Below are 19,267 nucleotides of genomic sequence, written 5' to 3' on the forward strand. Positions count from 1 at the left end.
TCCGTCTTTCTCTGACTTATTCCACTCAGCATAATACCTTCTGGTTCCATCCACATTGCTGCAAATGGCAGGATTTCATTCTTTCTCATTGCCAAGTAGGATTCCATTGTATATAAAAACCACGTCTTCTTTTTTTTTTTAATGTTTATTTATTCCTGAGAGAGAGAGAGCGTGAATGGGTGAGGGACAGAGAGAGGGAGACACAGAATCCGAAGCAGGCTCCAGGCTCAGAGCTGTCAGCACAGAGCCCAACGCAGGGCTTGAACCCACGAACTGTGAGATCATGACCTAAGCCGAAGTCAAGTGCCTAACCGACTGAGCCACCCAGGTGCCCCAAACCACATCTTCTTTATCCATTCATCAACTGATGGACATTTAAGCCCGTTCCATAATTTGGCTATTGTTGAAAGCACTGCTGTAAACATTGGGGTACATGTGCCCCTATGCATCAGCACTCCTGTATCTTTTGGATAAATTCCTAGTAGTGCTATTGTTGGGTATTCAGGAGTTCTTAAACTCTTCTTCTCTGTAATAGAACAATACACTAGAACATTTAGACTATTAAAAATTTTTTTTACAATTTCAAATAGTCCTGAAGTAAATACATGTGTATATGTGTATGAATGTAAGTGCATGTAAAATTGTATGTGTATGCTTTTGTATGCCCAACCATTTATGTATTTTATGTGTAAGTACACACACACACACACACACACACACACACACAATACCTACATGCTACAGGCACACGCTGTCAGCTTCTGGAATCTTGGAATTTGTGCATTATTTGGACACATGCTGCTAAATTACCTTTCAGATTGTTGACCAGTTTACCCTACAGCCAAGACCGTGAAATTATTTCCTTCACACTGTTGTCAATACTCCATGCATCAAATCACTTATATTTTGCCTCGTAGGTGACAAATGGTATCTCATTGATCTTTAAATGCACATTAATTCCACTTGAAAGAGGTTCATCAAGAGTTTCAGCTAGTCAGGCCAGGTGTATGCAGCATTGGGACAGGCTGGTGGGAAGCAGAGAAACATCCCAGTGGAACACAGAGGTGGTGGGCTCGAGATTGGGTATGAATGAATCTCTGCTCCCCTCCTCTGTCACTCATTAGCTTGATTCTCGGACAAATAACTCTCTGTGTCTCAGTTTCTTGTAAAATGTGATTAAAGGTGAAGCGAGATGAAAACATATGGCAATTTGCACGTGTACCACATAGGAGTATCCAATATATGTTCTGTTTTAATCACTATTATTGCACTAAATTGAGCTTTGAGCATCCTGAAAGCAAAGTGAGCTCACTGTTCGTAAGAAGAAGAGTAAAGCAACACTAGACACTACCCTTCTGTAGCACGTTCTGTGTGCCACGCTCTGCACTAAGTACTTTCTTTGCACGTATTAAAGTATTTTGATGAGAAACAAAATTTCTTTGACCACTTACTATGGAATTCTGTGTTAAATTTCTCAATGGTTTATTGCATTATACAGAATGTTTCATTCCTGTTTTTCAGTGAGGAAACTGGCACTCAAGAAAGTTAAGAAACAGGGGCGCCTGGGTGGCTCAGTAGGTTAAGTGTCCGACTTCGGCTCAGGTCACGTTCTCATGGTTCGTGAGTTCAAGCCCCATGTCGGGCTCTGTGCTGACAGCTCAGAGCGTGGAGCCTGCTTCCAGTTCTGTGTTCTCCCTCTCTCTGCCCCTCCCCTGCTCATGCTCTCTCTTTCTCTCTCAAAAATAAACAAACATTAAAAAAATTTTTTTAAGTTAAGAAATACCCAAGATCCCACCACCAGAAAGTAGTTGAACCGACATTTGAACCCACGCCTTTGGGACTGCAAGGTCTTCCTGCTACAGGCTGAGGCCACCCCAAGAGGCCACGTGTCATTCTGACTGCTCTCCGTTGAAAGACTCTGACTTGCGGTGTCTAAAGGCCTGAGTCAGGACTCTTACCGTGTGACGTGTGCACGTCTTTATATGTAAGAGCTTACAGTTGAACGCTTCTTCTTAAGTTTGTTTATTTTTGAGAGAGAGAGAGCATGCAAGAGAGTGAGGGAGGGGCAGGGAGAGACAGAGAGAGGGAGAGATTGAGAGAGGGAGAGAGAGACAATCCCAAGCATGCTCTGTGCTCTCTCCACTCAGAGCCTGATGCAGGGCTCGGATCCACGAACCGTGAAATCATGACCTGAGCCGAAACCAAGAGTCAAGACGCTTAACCGACCGAGCCACGCAGGTGCCCCCGGTTGAACGCTTTTTAAATCAAGAGCCTAAACACAACAGAAGTGTTCCCAGTAGTATTTTGCTGTGATCAACAAACACTGAATTCATAGAATGACGCCCACTGAGGAATGATGGACTGAGTCAGGTCCACAGTGGCTGGTGACGTGAGCATCTGTAGGCCTCACGACCCCAGAGGCTCCAAGAGGATGGGGCAGGTCTCCCCCAAGGTTTCCCGTGACAGCACGGGGGTCTTCCTGGTGACGCATTAATCGTAATGATTCTTAGTCATTTCTATATCTTGGTGACAAGTGTCCAAAAGAACTAATTGCAATTTTGCAACTATTTGTACACAAATGTGCATGCGTGGTGCTACAATACTTTTTCATCGCTGAATTTAAAATATCTACGAATACTGGAAATATCCAAAACCAGTTTGGGCGGTTCCGAATATTCTGGTAAAGATCCTGCCTATTATCAAGCATATGGCAGCTGCCTTGCGTACTGTTACCAACCACTACGCGGATCCAGTACGCTATTTCCTATCTGTGTCTTGAAGAGGGGACACAATGTGAGGTCATTTACACTTATCTCGTCCCTTGCTCCGGGTTGACGTTGCTCAGGCTGGTGAGGCTTCAGTGCTCGGGCACCTCTTTAACGCTGCTTACGTCCGCAGCCTGGGATAGGTAAGTGCCCAGGTGGAGAAAATTCAGATGAGGGACATCAGGGTCTGGAGTAGCATGATGATAAAGCTATGCTAGATAAGTATCACAGGAGCATCTAATATTTTCCCCCTTCTCTTTAAACTAAGAGAAGGAAGATTTTGTTGGATAACAGCATTACGTGCGAGTGTAGGTGGCAGACTCTTAAAAGTAAGGGCAGTGTGGAGAGAAAGAACAATGTTCCGTGCGTGCCTCCAGCTAACTGTGCTCAAACGAATCAACGCCTACCTGCTCTAGACTCCTCACCTTTAAAACTAAGAGGAAGGGCTTGGTGTCTCTAGCCTGCCTGAGGGTCAGCATCCCGTAAGAGGTCTCCATGTCTTTTAAAGTGTTCAGTCGATGCAAAGAACCAATCAAACGAAGGCAGACATTTTCCTAACCGGGTCTTTTCTCTCTTATCTCCCCAGACTATGTCAGAGAATCACAATGACCTTGCACAATAACAGTACAACCTCGCCTTTGTTTCCAAACATCAGCTCCCCCTGGGTACACGGCCCCTCGGATGCAGGGCTGCCCCCAGGAACGGCCACCCACTTTGGCAGCTACAACATTTCTCGAGCAGCTGGGAACTTCTCCTCTCCCAATGGCACCACCAATGACCCTCTGGGAGGTCACACCATCTGGCAAGTGGTCTTCATCGCCTTCTTGACGGGCGTGCTGGCCTTAGTGACCATCATCGGCAACATCCTGGTGATAGTGGCCTTTAAGGTCAACAAGCAGCTAAAGACCGTCAATAACTACTTCCTCTTAAGCCTGGCCTGTGCTGATCTGATTATTGGGGTCATTTCAATGAATCTGTTTACTACCTACATCATCATGAACCGATGGGCTTTAGGGAACCTGGCCTGTGACCTCTGGCTCTCCATTGACTACGTGGCCAGCAACGCCTCGGTCATGAATCTTCTGGTCATCAGCTTCGACAGGTACTTTTCCATCACGCGGCCACTCACATACCGAGCCAAACGAACCACAAAAAGAGCCGGTGTGATGATAGGTCTGGCTTGGGTCATCTCCTTCATCCTTTGGGCCCCCGCCATCTTGTTCTGGCAGTACTTTGTTGGGAAGAGAACTGTGCCCCCAGGGGAGTGCTTCATTCAGTTCCTCAGCGAGCCCACCATCACCTTCGGCACGGCCATCGCTGCCTTCTACATGCCTGTCACCATCATGACTATTTTATACTGGAGGATCTACAAGGAAACTGAAAAACGCACCAAAGAGCTCGCCGGCCTGCAAGCCTCGGGGACAGAAGCAGAGGCGGAAAACTTTGTCCACCCCACGGGCAGCTCTCGAAGCTGCAGCAGCTATGAGCTTCAACAGCAAAGTATGAAACGCTCGGCCAGGAGGAAGTACGGACGCTGTCACTTCTGGTTCGCCACCAAGAGTTGGAAGCCCAGTGCCGAGCAGATGGACGCAGACCACAGCAGCAGCGACAGCTGGAACAACAACGACGCTGCTGCCTCCCTGGAAAACTCGGCCTCCTCCGACGAGGAGGACATCGGCTCCGAGACGAGGGCCATCTACTCCATCGTGCTCAAGCTTCCCGGCCACAGCACCATCCTCAACTCCACCAAATTACCCTCATCGGACAACCTGCGGGTGCCTGACGAGGAGCTGGGGGCGCCGGACTTGGAGAGGAAGGCCGGCAAACTGCAGACCCAGAAGAGCGTGGACGATGGCGGCAGTTTCCAGAAAAGCTTCTCCAAGCTTCCCGTCCAGTTAGAGTCAGCCGTGGACACAGCCAAGACCTCTGAGGCCGACTCCTCGGTGGGTAAGGCCACGGCCACCCTCCCCCTGTCCTTCAAGGAAGCCACTCTGGCCAAGAGGTTTGCTCTGAAGACCAGAAGTCAGATCACCAAGCGGAAGCGGATGTCCCTCATCAAGGAGAAGAAGGCGGCCCAGACCCTCAGCGCCATCTTGCTTGCCTTCATCATCACCTGGACCCCCTACAATATTATGGTTCTGGTGAACACCTTTTGTGACAGCTGCATCCCCAAAACCTATTGGAATCTGGGCTACTGGCTGTGCTATATCAACAGCACCGTGAACCCCGTGTGCTATGCCCTGTGCAACAAAACATTCAGAACCACTTTCAAGATGCTGCTCTTGTGCCAGTGTGACAAACGCAAGAGGCGCAGGCAGCAGTATCAGCAGAGACAGTCCGTGATCTTCCACAAGCGCGTGCCCGAGCAGGCCTCGTAGAGTGGGGTCTGACCAATCGCGGTGACCAAACGCACGCACGTCGGCCCACAGACCTTAGCAGGGAATGAGGCGAGGGCGGGGGCGATTTCTGGGCATGATGAATATGGTTTTTATCACCCAGATATGGAAGGAGCTGCCTGTTCACTGACCCATTGAATAAATCCATTTTAATAGAGAAAGTCAAATACCAATTCAGCAAAAAAAAAAAAAAAAAAAAAAAAAAGCGTATTACCGAATATAAAGAGATTTATTCTTAAATAGACTTCAAGTGTTTTTTTCTTAAAGAAAGGAAAAAAAAAAAATGTTTCGTAGCAATTACATACCCAAATTGATCTGCTTGGTTCTTGTAATTCCCAATAGCGCTGGCATCTCAGATGAGCGTAACTAGCCGACACACTTGGCCACGTCCTTTCCAAGGATTCCACGTGGAACACGTCAGGCTAGTGACCCCGTGGTTCTGAAATTACGTCATGCAAAGCTGAACCTTCTTGTCCCAGTAGAGCTTCCGTCTTCTCTGGTGTGTTGTTAAACTCTATTTGTGGACTTGATTCTTGCCAAGTACTGTTTTGTGCAGTTCCGGTCTCGTACAAAATAAAAATATAGACGTATATATATATGTGTGTGTGTGTGAGAGAGAGAGAGAGAGAGACTTCTGCACACACACACATAGTGTATATAATAGAGTGGGAATCGCTGAGCTGGCAAATTATTCCTGCAATATGTTTTCAGTACTTTGGTAACTGAAGTTTTCTAGGATCCTAACACAACATAAAAGTGAAATAAACCCAGTGTCATGTTTTGGAAACCAGGGCTCTTTGTCCACAAACCACCCTGGGGAATATTCAGCAGAGAGGCCAGCCCCTGAGAGTCAGGTCCTACGCGGCCACGGCTTGCCCAGGCTCGTGAGCATAAGCCTCGTCCTTTGCTGGTGTTCTCTACAGAGCTCAGCCCAACTGGGGCCCCTCTGAGCTCAAAACACGAACCACATGCACATTGTTTGAATTCAGTCATTCAAATCTGAATGTTTCCAAACGAAACGTCTGCTATCCAAACTGCTTGAAACTCAGTACTAGTGTCACGCTTGAATGTCACACACAGCAATATAGATGGCAGAGCAAAAAGGGACACCGTGGGGGGGTGGGGGGTGCGAGGAGGGGAGGAGAGCGTGGGATTGGATTTCTTGCTACCTGGCACCTTCCAAACAAAAAAGGGCTCACTCCTGTGTTACTTAGCAGTGGCCAGTGCTTTCTGGTTCGTTCTGTGACCTTCACCCAGCCGTCGGTGGGGTTTAGGAACTCGCGTGTCCTCTGAAGAAAGCATTAGCACTCTGGAAAGTATCGCTTCCAATTGATCTCCTTACATTTCGCGACAACGATTTTTGTATCTCCTTCGAATTGATCCAAAAGCTTAAATGTTGTATTTGGCGGGGAGGGGAGGGGTGCTGCCGTTGCTGTTGTTTTCGTCGCTGCTGTAATTGTCGGGGCTCCTTCTCCTTCCTTTTGCCGGGGCCGTGTGGGGAGCAGGGGGGGGGGGGGGGGTGGGGGGGGCTGAGGAGAAACCTCACCTTGTACAGGGCGTCCGTGTCGTGGACCCGGAGCCAGAACAGAAGCTGCTTGTGTTCAGTGTAAGCTGGTGTTTACGAGCAACATCAGCGGACGTGGACTCAGTGGTGTGCGTGTTGCTGAACTATTTAATTTCGTGTTACGTTTCTATGAAGAAATATTTATGCATATTTCACCACCCGTCTATTTAATGTTGATAAATATTACTCTTCAGTCTTCAGCCGTGGTGTCCCTTGCAAGAGACTGTTTAAGGTCCTCTAGAGCGACACGTGCAGGGAACTGGGCTTTCATGAGGCCGGGAAGAAGAAGACAGCCATCCCGTTGGCGTCAGCAAGTACCTAACTCCTGGGCAATCAAAAGCCAACTGTCACGTTAACGTCAGTGTGGAAAACCACTCTTTACTTGATACCTGATGGACCCTGAACGGAGCAAATTTGAAGTCACATGACAAGGGTTAAAAAGCAGATCAGTGTCATTGAAAGAATGATGGTTTTTGTTTTGTTTTGTTTTGTTTTGTTTTGACCCACATTCAACCAAAGAACAAGAAAAACCAGAGACCATTTTCTAACGTGTAGAACAGACTACAGAATGTTCTGTGATCCACCTGTGAAATGTCTAGTGAGCAACCACATCCATATTTTACTTCTCCCATTGGCCTGGCACTAATAATAAATGCGTGAATGCAGATTCGAGTGTCCCAGGGCTTCAATCATTCTGAATCTTTTTGATATCCTGCCTTTTTCCCAGAGGGCTGTTAGCCTGTTTTTCAAACAAAATTAGAGACGATTAGATTTTGAGAAATGGAGAAACCCCCGAGCTTTGGCCAAGCTGCGAAGGTCACTAACGGTTCTTCTTGAACATGATTCTCTCCTTGCCTTTCTCTAACGCTGATAATGGCAGAAAAGTATCAAATCCAACACTCTAGCTCCCCTTTACCATTTTTAAATCTCTTATGGGTGAAAGCTGTTTTTCAGTGCTATCTGTGGACTGTGTTTATAGAAAGGTATGGCCAACTCTTAGGTTGTTTCCAGAGAAGGAAAATTCGACTCTCTCGAATACGGGGAATCAGGATATGTAGTCAAAGCTGTAGGAGTGGGGTTTTTTTTAATATTTATTTATTTTTGAGAGAGAGAGAGAGAGAGAGCATGAGCATGGGAGGGGCAGAGAGAGGGAGACACAGAATCTGAAGGAGGCTCCAGGCTCTGAACTATCAGCACAGAGCCTGGCGCAGGGCTCGAACCTACGAACTGTGAGATGATGACCGCAGACGCTCAACCGACTGAGCCACCCAGGTGCCCCGTAAGAGTGTTTCTAACAGGACAGGGCTACACGTGCAGCTCTCCAAGGGTATGTCATGAGAGGAGGGGTTCAGCATTTCCATAAGATCAAAGTGTCTTTATCCTCAAACCATTTTATTTGGTTTGCAAATAAACCAAGGTTTATTTGGTGAGGTTTGCAGAGAGCTTTCACGATTATTCGCTTTAATTGAAAGAGCAAAATAATTAAGCCTAGAATAAACCACACATGAAGAACACCCCCCGACACACACACACACACACACACACACACACATACATATGCACACATACATGCATGCACATATGCACACACACATACATGCACACACATATACATGTACATGCATATACACATATATACACGCACATACACACATACATATACACAAGCACATATACACACATACACACACACCTATTCTATTCTCTGTTCTCCAGGCCTTACCAGATGAATAAGAGAACTGACCTATCCAGTCCCCTATTTCCCTTGGCTCTCTTATCTTCAGCCCATGACCCACCTGAAGTCTCTCTGCTGGTTCTCCTTCGAATCCTGCATCATCCTTGCCAGAAATCCAGCCTTGACTCTAAATATGTCCCACTTCTGTTCACTCTTTCACATGTAATAGTTCTCCACTCTGACAGAGAAAACAGAGGAAAGCATAAGCATTAGACGATTCCGTGGGTAAAGATCCAGAAGCATATCCACTTTGTCAAGCACCCTTGTCGCACATGGGCAAGTTCACTGCTCTGGAGAGGGAGGAGAGCCCCTGGGCATCAACTGAGAGAAGTGGGAGGGCAGAGTCAGGCAGAGGGCTGCCTCAGGTGCACCTCAGGACGGAAGAAGAATGCCAGGGCTCAGGCAGGCTGGAGGAGCCTGATCTGGACTACACGAAACAGGGGGAGCACCCGGGGGTTACCCTGGGTGTCCCATAGTGACCTGAGCAGAGATGATTCCCACCCAGATGGGGACATATCACTGAGAACAGTCTGTCACCAGCAGCTCCAGGGCGCAAAGGAAGGTAGCACAAAGAAACACTAAACTAGCATGGGGGGACAGGGGGAGCTCCTGGCTCAGTTTTGTCACCAGGGACTTACATGTCCCCTGCCATGCATGTCACTTACCCTCAGACTGTCTGGGTCATCTCCATAAGCTCGTACTAATTAATTAATCGCAAACAGATCAAAACTGAGGCCTGGTGGGAGGTAAGCGAGAACAGCGGGGAGTGTGAAATGGTGTATCTGATGAATGCTTGAAAACTTTATATCCGTCAGTTATTTCCTTACATTTCAAAACAGCGGAATCTAAGGAACGCACACTTTGTGGGTGAACCTGAAATTGGACTGTTTGAAATACCACTCCAGTCCGGGACCCCCGCCTGAGGCCCAACAGCCTTCCAAATAGAGCTGCTGGGGAGCAGGTGTTTGGGGGTTCACAACGGTGGTTCTCCTCTTAAAGGGACCAAAACTCTGCAGAGTACAGCACCTAAAACAGCAATCCTTTCTTCACCCCGCCTCCCACGTCCTCCTCTAAAAGCGCACTTTTCCCCAAGTGAAATGTGCAGCGAGCTTGGTTCAACAGTGAACAATCCAGCCCACACTTCAGGTTCAAGGAAAATTGCACGGCTTCCCCCTGCAGATTTAAGCCGCGTGCTCTCTCTCCTTGTGTCTTCATGACTGTGTTTTGTAGATCTCAGCCTGGATTCACGCTATGTGAGTAAATATTCCAGACGTAACAGTCTGGTTCTGGGGATGGTAACCCAGGGCTCTCCAGAACTAGAGACTTCCATTGTATTTTTCTGGCTTTAGCATTACTGCCTGAGAAAGGAGGCTGTTGAGGGAATGAACATGGACAGGGACAAGTTGATAAGGCGACTCTACTCGGCAGAAGTTCGCACCTGCAAGCACAACGTTGTATTGACTGGCTCGGAAACAGACAGGTGCTACAAACCTTACTGGGACACATGGTACATTCACAGCCTCACACACCCAAGGACAGACAGTATGCTTGGAGACGTGTAGAAGTGGACACGAAGGCTTCAGAACATTAGGTCTGTGGTGGTCACAGCAGAACCACAGAGACTCAGCACTGAGTCCTGACCCTCCTACCCTGGTCTGGGCTGGGACCTGAGACCCGAGGTGGCTCCCCTCTGAGCCACAGGAGACGTCCCACATAAAAGGCAATGGGAAACGAGGCCATAGCCTCCATGAAAGAGAAATATTCATAACACATTCCTCACCCAAATCAGAGCCCAGGAACCCTATCTTAACCTAAAAAATATTATCCCCAGAATATATAAGTTTATTATTGTCCCTTCTGGAAGTCCCAAGATCCTTAACAACTCTGCAACTCACACACCAAGCCCCAAACTTGTGATCAATTCTGGGAGTTCCTTGATGATACAAAGTGGGTCTTATCCATCCATCTGTCTCCTGTCACTGGCTCCGTGTTTGTCAAAGAGCAGATATTCAATAAATGTTGTTGAATGTGTAATATATACTCCTTATGAATTAATATACCAATTATTTATCAGGATTATGTGCACATCCCTGCCCCACACTGCTACGGTAGTCAGGGGTTAGCTCAGTGGAGCTGCGAAAAGTCACTTAAAGGAAAATGTGATAATGGTTAGCTAATAAGATGTTGCTAAGCAACGAGGAGAAATATTTTAAATAGACTTGAAGTGAATGATATAAGTAAGAGTACAGAAGTGGGGGGGGGAGCAACTGTCTCTTTTATCCCTAGAACTCGGGGACTTTTTACCGGACTGGTCAACTCTATCTGGTTCTCCTTGGTCATCCTAGTACGAGGAGTACTGAGGGAGGCTGGAGAGTCCATGAAGGTCAGTTTTCTGTTTGTGCAAGTGAGAGCTGCCATTTGGCTTAAGACATCTTCGTGTGTAGCTTTGCTGGGTGTGCAAAGTTAGGGGAGGATCCATTCTGTTCCACAAGCAGTTAAACAAAAGCCCTCTCTCACATTCCCTCCCCCACCCACTACATGGCCATTTTCAGCCTCCTACAGACAACACTCCGAGAAACTTCTTCGGGGCTTGTACTGAAGACTATGCGAAGGCGACATTGCGAACGATGCCTTTCTTTCTTTCTTTCTTTTTTTTTTTTTTTTAAACACGGGAACTAAGTTGGTGCAGGTTGGAGGGATAATTAAATTAAAATGGGCCTCCAAGTTCATTTCTGTTGGGAAGAAGCTTTCTGGGAAGTATCTACGATGCGTCCAGTGATCATCATATCCTTCTCGTTTATGAAGGTATAGTGAGAAACCACTGTCGAGAAGAGATGGCTACGTATTTGCTTTGTAAGCAAAAGGCATGTAACATAGTTGCATCTATAATAGTGTCCACATCTTTACCAAAGGCACTGAATTTTACCTGTTTTTCTGACCTGGTGGTGGCCTTCACCTCCTCAGTGATCATTTTTGGTATGCCGTATGCCACGTTCATTCCTTCTCCCGAAAATACGTCAATTGTCTGTACTATAAAATGATGCCTGCAACTGTGTGGTGATATTATCCCCTAAGTTTAACAGTGAAATAAGGAAATAAAACTATTAATAAACAAAGAATGTGGTTTGCTTGCTTTTTAATCCAAAGTCTGCACAGCTGCGGCTTTTTGCTCTAAGAGCAGAGACACGGAGGGTTCCTTCTGGAAGAGGCAGTTATGCACACTGACTACTCTTTTTATATACGCTAGAATTTTCTTCAACAGCCAATACTGTTGCCGCCATAACCCAAAAACACATATGATAATGTGTTTAGGAGTGTGTATTAAGCATGTGTAAAATGTGTCTACACACACAATCCTTATTCCAAGAGTCTGAGGAAAAATTCTGTCTAGATAAACCCATGAACAAGGAATTTTATTTTCCTCCTTTTAAAAGAAATGCTTATCTTCCCCAACCCCTTTTTTTAAATGACTTTTTATTTATTTTTGAGAGACAGAGCATGGGTGGGGGAAGGGCAGAGAGAGAGGGAGACACAGAATCCCAAGCAGGCTCTGAGCTGTCAGCACAGAGCCCAAGGGGGGCTCGAACTCCCAAACCGTGGGATCATGACCTGAGCCAAAGTCGAGCACTTAACTGACTGAGCCACCCAGGCATCCCTCTTTCCCCCTTTTTTAAAGAATTGTTTATTAATTTCTTTTGGACCCATCAGAAATGTTTTCCTCCTGAAAATAAAAACCAAGCATCATATTTCACTGCATTGACTTTAAATTTTCTGCAAGTGTAGGTATAAACTGAAGTCAGTCTAGGCAAGGGATGCGAGGGGTTTTTTTAATGTCTTGCTTAATTGATTTGTGGCTATTATGCTATTTCACAGCACGTGCCATAGAAACCAAACACTGCCTCTTCATTGTGGAAACTTCCCAACTTTCACCTTGTAAGCAAGACCAAGAAAACAGTTAAGAAAATAGTTTTCTGAATCTCTCTCTCTCTCTCTCTCTCTCTCTCTCTCTTCCTATCTCCTTCATCTGTCATTAAATCCTCATTCTTAGTTTATCATTTGGACATATGCTCTCTAGGGCAAGCTCTGTCTGATTTGATGAACCATTTTGTCATGATTCTCAAGGAGATCAATGCAAATTGCCAGGAAATGAACTACTTTTCTTACACTCTATGATAACAGGCAGTTTTTTAATGTTTTCATTTTATTCCTGAGAGAGTATGAGCAGGGGAGGGGCAGAGAGAGGGAGACAGGATCCAAAGTGGGCTCTGCACGGACAGCAGAGAGCCTGATGCGGGGCTTGAACTCACAAACTGCAAGATCATGACCAGAGTCGAAGTCAGATGCTCAATCGTCTGAGCCACCCAGGTACCCCAATAACAGTTTTATTTGAAATTAATACTGAGACTGAATAAGAAGAGTTTTCTGTTGTACTGAAGTCTTCCATAATTTGCTACCTAAATTGCCTAGATATAACCTATAGCTATAGAAAGAAAAAAATGGCTGAGACTATGGAAAGTTAATGAGGCATAAGAACATGTTAATGTTGGAAAGAACAACCAGGCACGAGTTGATTTTTAACTGAGTGGTGCACCGGAGGGAATTGATAAATAGCTTTGGGAAGGACTTGCTACTTCATAATCTGAATGGTTACATGGGAGGCAATTTTGTGAAACAGAACTTTGCTCTCTCGACCTCAGTTAATGAATCCAAGGATTGGTACCCAGTTGGACTGATCAAAAAATTAACCAAAGAATTTTTAATTTGAGGGATAGATTGGAGCCGGTCTCATCTCACGCACCCAGGATTGTGAAACACGGGAGCTAGCAGCCGTGACTTGTCACATGAACACATCGTATGTATCATATGCATCGTATGAGCACATCAGAAACTGATGTGGGAAAAAGTGAGATGAATCAGATTCCAGAGACAAAGAGAGAGTAGAGAAAGACACCATCTACCCCTGATTTTCCCAAGGCCCAATGGCATCTGCACACTTCTCTCAAGCCTGGTTGTTCAGATGTATTTTGCCTGTCCCGGGTATTTGTAAAACTTAGCATTTTAGTTTAAAGGCATTGGGCTAAGTACCTATTACTTGTAACTAAACGGGACTACCCACTACAAGCTGAGGGGATTAGGTAATACAAATGTTTGCGAAATCTTAAGTTATGGGATTAGTCATTCGGGTGTAATTGACCATTCCGCTGATTTAAATATTCCCACAATTAATTAAATTTTTATTTGGCTGAACTGAGGAATTTCACCCTTGAATTCAATGCTTCCTGTTCTGTAACCGCAGCCATATATTTCTCATGAAAATAATCACTATTATTTTTTAACTATCTAGCATGCTTTTTAAGGGCAGTAAGAATTTAACATTGTTTAAACGATGAGCATACTTTTTTTATTGAAATTATACTTCACAAAGGTAAGTCTGCACATAGCACTTTTCTGGAAGAGATGTCCCCTCATCCAGAGCATTTACAGAGTTGTAAAGAGAACGAAGCCAACTTCTCTATAGAGCAGAAGTTCCTTAGTCTGACTGTGGTCTTTCTTGGGCATTTTTGCACACCGCCCTTCAACCTAATTCCCGCTTCTTGGAGATGCCACGTGTACCTGTCAGTGTATTCGCCACTAGAATTAACCAACAGCATTCACATTATTAAAAGGCAAAAATAGGAGAGGAGCCAAGATGGCGGAACAGCATGGAAGCTTTTCGTGTGTCTCGCGTCCATGAAACGCAGCCAGACCAACACTAAACCATCCTACACACCTAGAAAACTGGTTGGAGGGTTAACACAACAATCTGCACAACCTGAACCACAGAATTCAGCAGAAAGAGAAAAAATTCATTTTTATTTTCAATTTTTATTAAAAATATTTTTCTTTAATTTTTTTTACTGTATTTTTTACTTTTGTGTAAATTTTTTCAAATTCTATCTTACTTCCATTATTTTATTTTAGTCTACTCCAGTGTATTCACCTTTTCAAATTTTCAAACGATTTCCTTTTTTTTTTCTCTTTTTTGTTTCTTTTCTTTTTCTTGAATGCAGAAAGAGAAAAAATTCATTTAATTTTTTTACTATATTTTTTGCTTTTGTGTAATTTTTTTTCAAATTCTATTTTACTTCCATCATTTTATTTTAGTCTACTGCAGTGTATTCACTTTTTCAAATTTTCAAACGATTTCTTTTTTCTCTTTGTTCTCTTGTTTCTTTTCTTTTTCTTGAATGCAGAAAGAGAAAAAATTCATTTAATTTTTTTACTATATTTTTTGCTTTTGTGTAATTTTTTTTCAAATTCTATTTTACTCCCATCATCTCATTTTAGTCTACTTCAGTGTATTCATTTTTTCAAATTCTCAAACGATTTCCTCCCCTTCCCCTTTTTTTTCTCTAATCTGTCAAACCACTTTGAACACCCAGACCAAAACACACCTAGGATCTAGCATCATTTATTAGATTTGTGTGTGTGTGTGTGTGTGTGTTTGATTTTTTAATTTTAATATTTCTTTAATCTTAATTTTTTAATTTTAATTTTTCTACCTCATTAATTCCTCTTCTCCCTTCAAAATGGCAAAATGAAGGAATTCACCCCAAAGGAAAAAGTATGAAGAAATGACAGCCAAGGATTTAACCAACACAGATACAAGCAACATGTCTGAACCAGAATTTAGAATCACGAGAATAAGAATATGAGCTGGAGTCGAAAATAGATTAGAATCCCTTTCTGCAGAGATAAAAGAAGTAAAAAATAGCCAGAATGAAATTAAAAATGCTATAACTGAGCTGCAATCATGGATGGATGCAGCGGCAGCAAGGATGGACGAGGCAGAACAGAGAATCAGCGATATAGAGGACAAACTTATAGAGAATAATCAGCAAAAAAAAAAAAAAAAAAAAAAAAAGAGGGAGATTAAGGCAAAAGAGCATGATTTAAGAATTGGAGAAATCAGTGACTCATTAAAAAGGAGCAACATCAGAATCATAGGGGTCCTAGAAGAGGAAGAGAGAAAAATAGGGGTAGAAGGGTTATGTGAGCAAATCATAGCAGAAAACTTTCCTAACCTGGGGAAAGACACAGACATCAAAATCCAGGAAGCACAGAGGACCCCCATTAGAGTCAATAAAAGGCAAAAGTAATTACCAATAAAAAGTAACTGTCAGGGGGCACCTGGGTGGCTCAGTCAGTTAAGCATCCGACTACGGCTCAGGTCATGATCTTGTAGTTTGTGGGTTCAAGCCCCGCATCGGCCTCTGTTCTGACAGCTCAGAGCCTGGAGTCTGCTTCGGATTCTGTATGTGTCTCTCTCTCTGCCCCTCCCCTGCTTGCGCTCGCTCTCTCTCTCTCTCTCTCTCTTTCAAAAATAAATAAACATTCAAAAAAAATTTTTAAGGTGACTGTGAAAGATGGGTTCTCATTCGAGTTACATGGGGACACTGATGAGAATCTTGTTGCAATCAGAGCCCAGACCGTGGGAGCTCTCTCGCACTCTCCACAGCAATGTGCTTTAAGAATAGAGTATCTACCCTGGGCTCATAAGAGATTTACCAACTTAACCTTGCTGCAGAGTGGAAGGAGAAATGGCACTTAGTCCTGGATTCATTCCCGTCGTCTGCACTGCCACTTGGCCTATTCTGACACCAAATCATTTGCCAGTTTGCTATTGGAAAATATTTGAGACATCACAAATCTCTGTTGGGGGAGGAAGGGATTCCATGCTTCCACAGGATAGATATTTTAGAGGATCCAAAGTTTGCCCTGAATGTGCTCCGCGCCCGGGAACCCCCAAATATGATGAGCCAGCCAGCATTTAAGCCAAGAGTGACCAAAATTGTGCTTACGTCCATTTCTGTCATCTTCCTGATATGCATCTTTGTAATTCTTAAAACTCATTACATCAGGGGTCTCTTCATTGCATTTTTCTTCATTCCAGACAGTATAATGTTTCTAGACAGTGGGGATGTTTTAAATAAAAGTCAATGTTAATGTTCTGCATTCACTAAATGACTAAATCTCTCATAATGTCTTGTTTGTAAATGATGTTATCTATCATACTTAGCCCTTAATTCATTTTACTGGTTGTTCTTTTCCATAAAAAGATAGGGATTTTGATTTTTAAGTGATTTTACTTATTGGATTTGGAGGAAACTATTGGCAATAACAGTGTAGGCTGGGTATGGGTTTGACTTAATCCCACAGTGTTTTCTCATGACTCATACTAACTTCCCCTCTTAACTAACTTACCTTTCTGAGCCCAATCATTCTCCCCCAAACAATTAATTCATAAAGATGACAAACATGGGATTTGTCTTTCTGCTATGGGACAGCCACTTACAAGCTAGGAAGACAGATAGAAAGCAATGCTGACTATATATTCATATACTCACCACAGGAAATATTCTTTAACATTTAGTTCGATAAGGCCAATGAAATTTGAATAATAATCTGTTTCATTACATTGTTGGCACGTGGATACAAACAGATCTCTAAGTGACACAATCCCACCCCCCACCCCCGCCCCACTAACCCTGGCTTCCAGAACACAAAGTGCCTTTAGAAATCTGACCACTTGAATGGATTCCACCCAGCAGGGATAGCTATATTTAGAAAGAGTTGACTACACTGTCGCACTATCTAGGTTAGCTTGAAATGGAAAGAGTCAGTAGACGCTCCAACCAAATATGGAGGAAGTTCATAACTAGCAGAGATAATTAAGGAGGCCCAATACTACCTACCAGCTGTCGGGAGGACCTTTAACTATGACATCACAGGGAAGGGCCTCCTCTGAAATTAACTTCAGAACAATATCAAAAGGCCAGTCCTTTGCCACTAAGCCAGAGGTTAAGTATTTTCGCAGTAGCTTTGCAAGAAATCATCGCCACCCGGGCCGTGGCATCAGTGACGTGCCTCCAGCTGTTCCCAGCCGTAGTGGGAGCACGTGTGGGGCAGGGGTCAGATCCATGACAGCTCCCCACACCCCTCCCCTTCCACCACCGATCCACACGCCCACGAGCTTCAAGATCAGACTCACTAGAGGCTTCACGAAAACCCAGGGAGGATACCTGCTGAAATTGCATTTCCTTCTTGGCTCTGGCAGAAACAAAAAGGGCACATATGATTCCTTATCAAGGTGGGAAAACGGAGTTAATACACCAACCTTTCTCTCTGCTACCCCTGCCCACCCTACCCCAATTCCCTTCCTCATGCCCTCTGTGTGTCCCTACACCCAGAAGTAACTCCTACCTTGTTGGCACCGAGTATATAAACTTCATATATGCTTTGTAACGCGACTTAACACTTTCCCACCTCTGAAGTTACAAAAATGATTCTGTGTACTAGTAAGCAAGTTCTTTCTCATTGTGTTAGCTAAGCTTGGCAAACAGAAGTGACTTTGACTTCAGAAGATAGAACCAATGTGTAAAAACAGAGATACAGAGATAAAGAAAAGGAAAATAAACACTCACTGTTCATTAAGAGATAATGGCTTCCTTTGTTTTCTTTCAAGGTTCCAAAATAAGATTAAGATCTTAATGCACTACAAAGTTTGAGCACTCCTGGATAAAATATCATAGATCCTTTAGTTGGGGGGAAAAAAACAACAAAACTTTAAATATTCTCCAGTTAAGGGGCGCCTGGCTGACTCAGTTAAGCGTCCAGCTTCAGCTCAGGCCATGAACTCATGCTTCGTGAGTTCAAGCCCCGCGTCGGGCTCTACACTGACAGCAAGGAGCCTGCCTGGGATTCTCTCTCTCCCTCTCTCTCTGCCCCTCCTCTGCTCTCTCTGTCTCTCAAATAAACTTAAAAAATTTTTACAAAAAATAAACATTAAAAAAAATTTAAATACTCTCCAGTCAAATCAATGCAAGCAAGGGTCCCTCCTCCTATGGCATTGTTGACCACGAACCACCCAGATGCTGTGTAAGTAATTCCAATGGCAAGAAACTCATTAACAAAGTGGACCACTTTTTATTTAGGGTTTTAATTGTTTTGCTACACTGTATCCACGGGCTCTAGCCTTCCCCTCTAGGGCACTGATCTTCCACAGTATATGCATATCAGTGGGGATACATGAGGACTTTCCAGGGAGCACTAGCGTAGGGTCAGTTTAAGGAAGTCATTTGCGAGATCCTCAAGTGTCACAGGTACTCCTTCTCAAAGGTGACCTGACTAGAAGATCATCTCCTCCATCAAACCTGCCTTTCTGCTACTTCACATGGCACACATCTCACCCAGCCTGAGTCTCACTCGTGTGCACAATCTAGACAATAAACAAAAGGACGGTTTTATTTATTTTTATTAAATTTATTTATTCTGAGAGAGTGAGTGTACAGGAGAGGGGAAGAGAGAGAGGGAGAGAGAGAGAATCCCAAGCAGGCTCCACGCTGTCAGCACAGAGCCACGGGGCCCAAACTCACGAACCTCGAGATCATGACCTGAGCTGAAACCAAGGGTCAGATGCTTAACCGACTGAGCCACCCAGGTGCCTCACAAAAGGACAGTTTTAAAATGCACATTTTCCCAGAGAGTGTCTTGTAGCAGAAAAGCAAATAGAGCTTCAAAGAAATATTGAAGAGTGGAGTGTCTTATTTTATCCAGAGAACAAACCTATACCAAAGCCCCATGCCTCTATGATATCCATTCATATATCCATCCACTCATTCGTCCATCCATCTATCCATCCGTGCGTCTATCTGTCCATCCATATATCCATCCACTCATTCGTCCATCCATCTATCCATCCATGCGTCTATCTGTCCATCCATATATCCATCCACTCATTCGTCCATCCATCTATCCATCCGTGCGT

General features: G+C 44.3%; 2 protein-coding genes across 7 annotated transcripts in view; one reads left to right on the forward strand and one right to left on the reverse strand.

Annotated features, from left to right (window-relative positions):
- CHRM3 (cholinergic receptor muscarinic 3) overlaps window positions 1-5,755 on the forward strand; it is a 521,929-nt gene extending 516,174 nt beyond the window's left edge. For all 5 annotated transcript variants that reach the window (XM_053910137.1, XM_019418888.2, XM_053910139.1 and 2 more), the window contains one exon: window positions 3,352-5,755. In XM_053910137.1, coding sequence (XP_053766112.1) covers window positions 3,371-5,143 — 1,773 coding nt within the window. In that variant the 5' untranslated portion in view covers window positions 3,352-3,370 and the 3' untranslated portion in view covers window positions 5,144-5,755. The remainder of the gene's footprint in view (window positions 1-3,351) is intronic.
- The window catches only part of LOC109248852 (zinc finger protein 37A-like), an 87,804-nt gene that overhangs the window by 4,198 nt on the left and 64,339 nt on the right, over window positions 1-19,267 (reverse strand). Inside the window, exons 6-7 of one of the 2 annotated variants that reach the window (XM_019418896.2) lie at window positions 8,522-8,638; window positions 775-1,025 (exon numbers count right to left, since the gene is read on the reverse strand). In XM_019418896.2, coding sequence (XP_019274441.2) covers window positions 8,559-8,638 — 80 coding nt within the window. In that variant the 3' untranslated portion in view covers window positions 775-1,025; window positions 8,522-8,558. Of the gene's footprint in view, window positions 1-774; window positions 1,026-8,521; window positions 8,639-19,267 lie in introns of those variants that run through there. The other variant, XM_019418895.2, reaches the window with a different exon arrangement.

Source organism: Panthera pardus, unplaced genomic scaffold, assembly GCF_024362965.1.
Source record: "Panthera pardus isolate Hobbes unplaced genomic scaffold, ASM2436296v1 HiC_scaffold_22, whole genome shotgun sequence".
Lineage (NCBI taxonomy): Eukaryota > Metazoa > Chordata > Mammalia > Carnivora > Felidae > Panthera > Panthera pardus.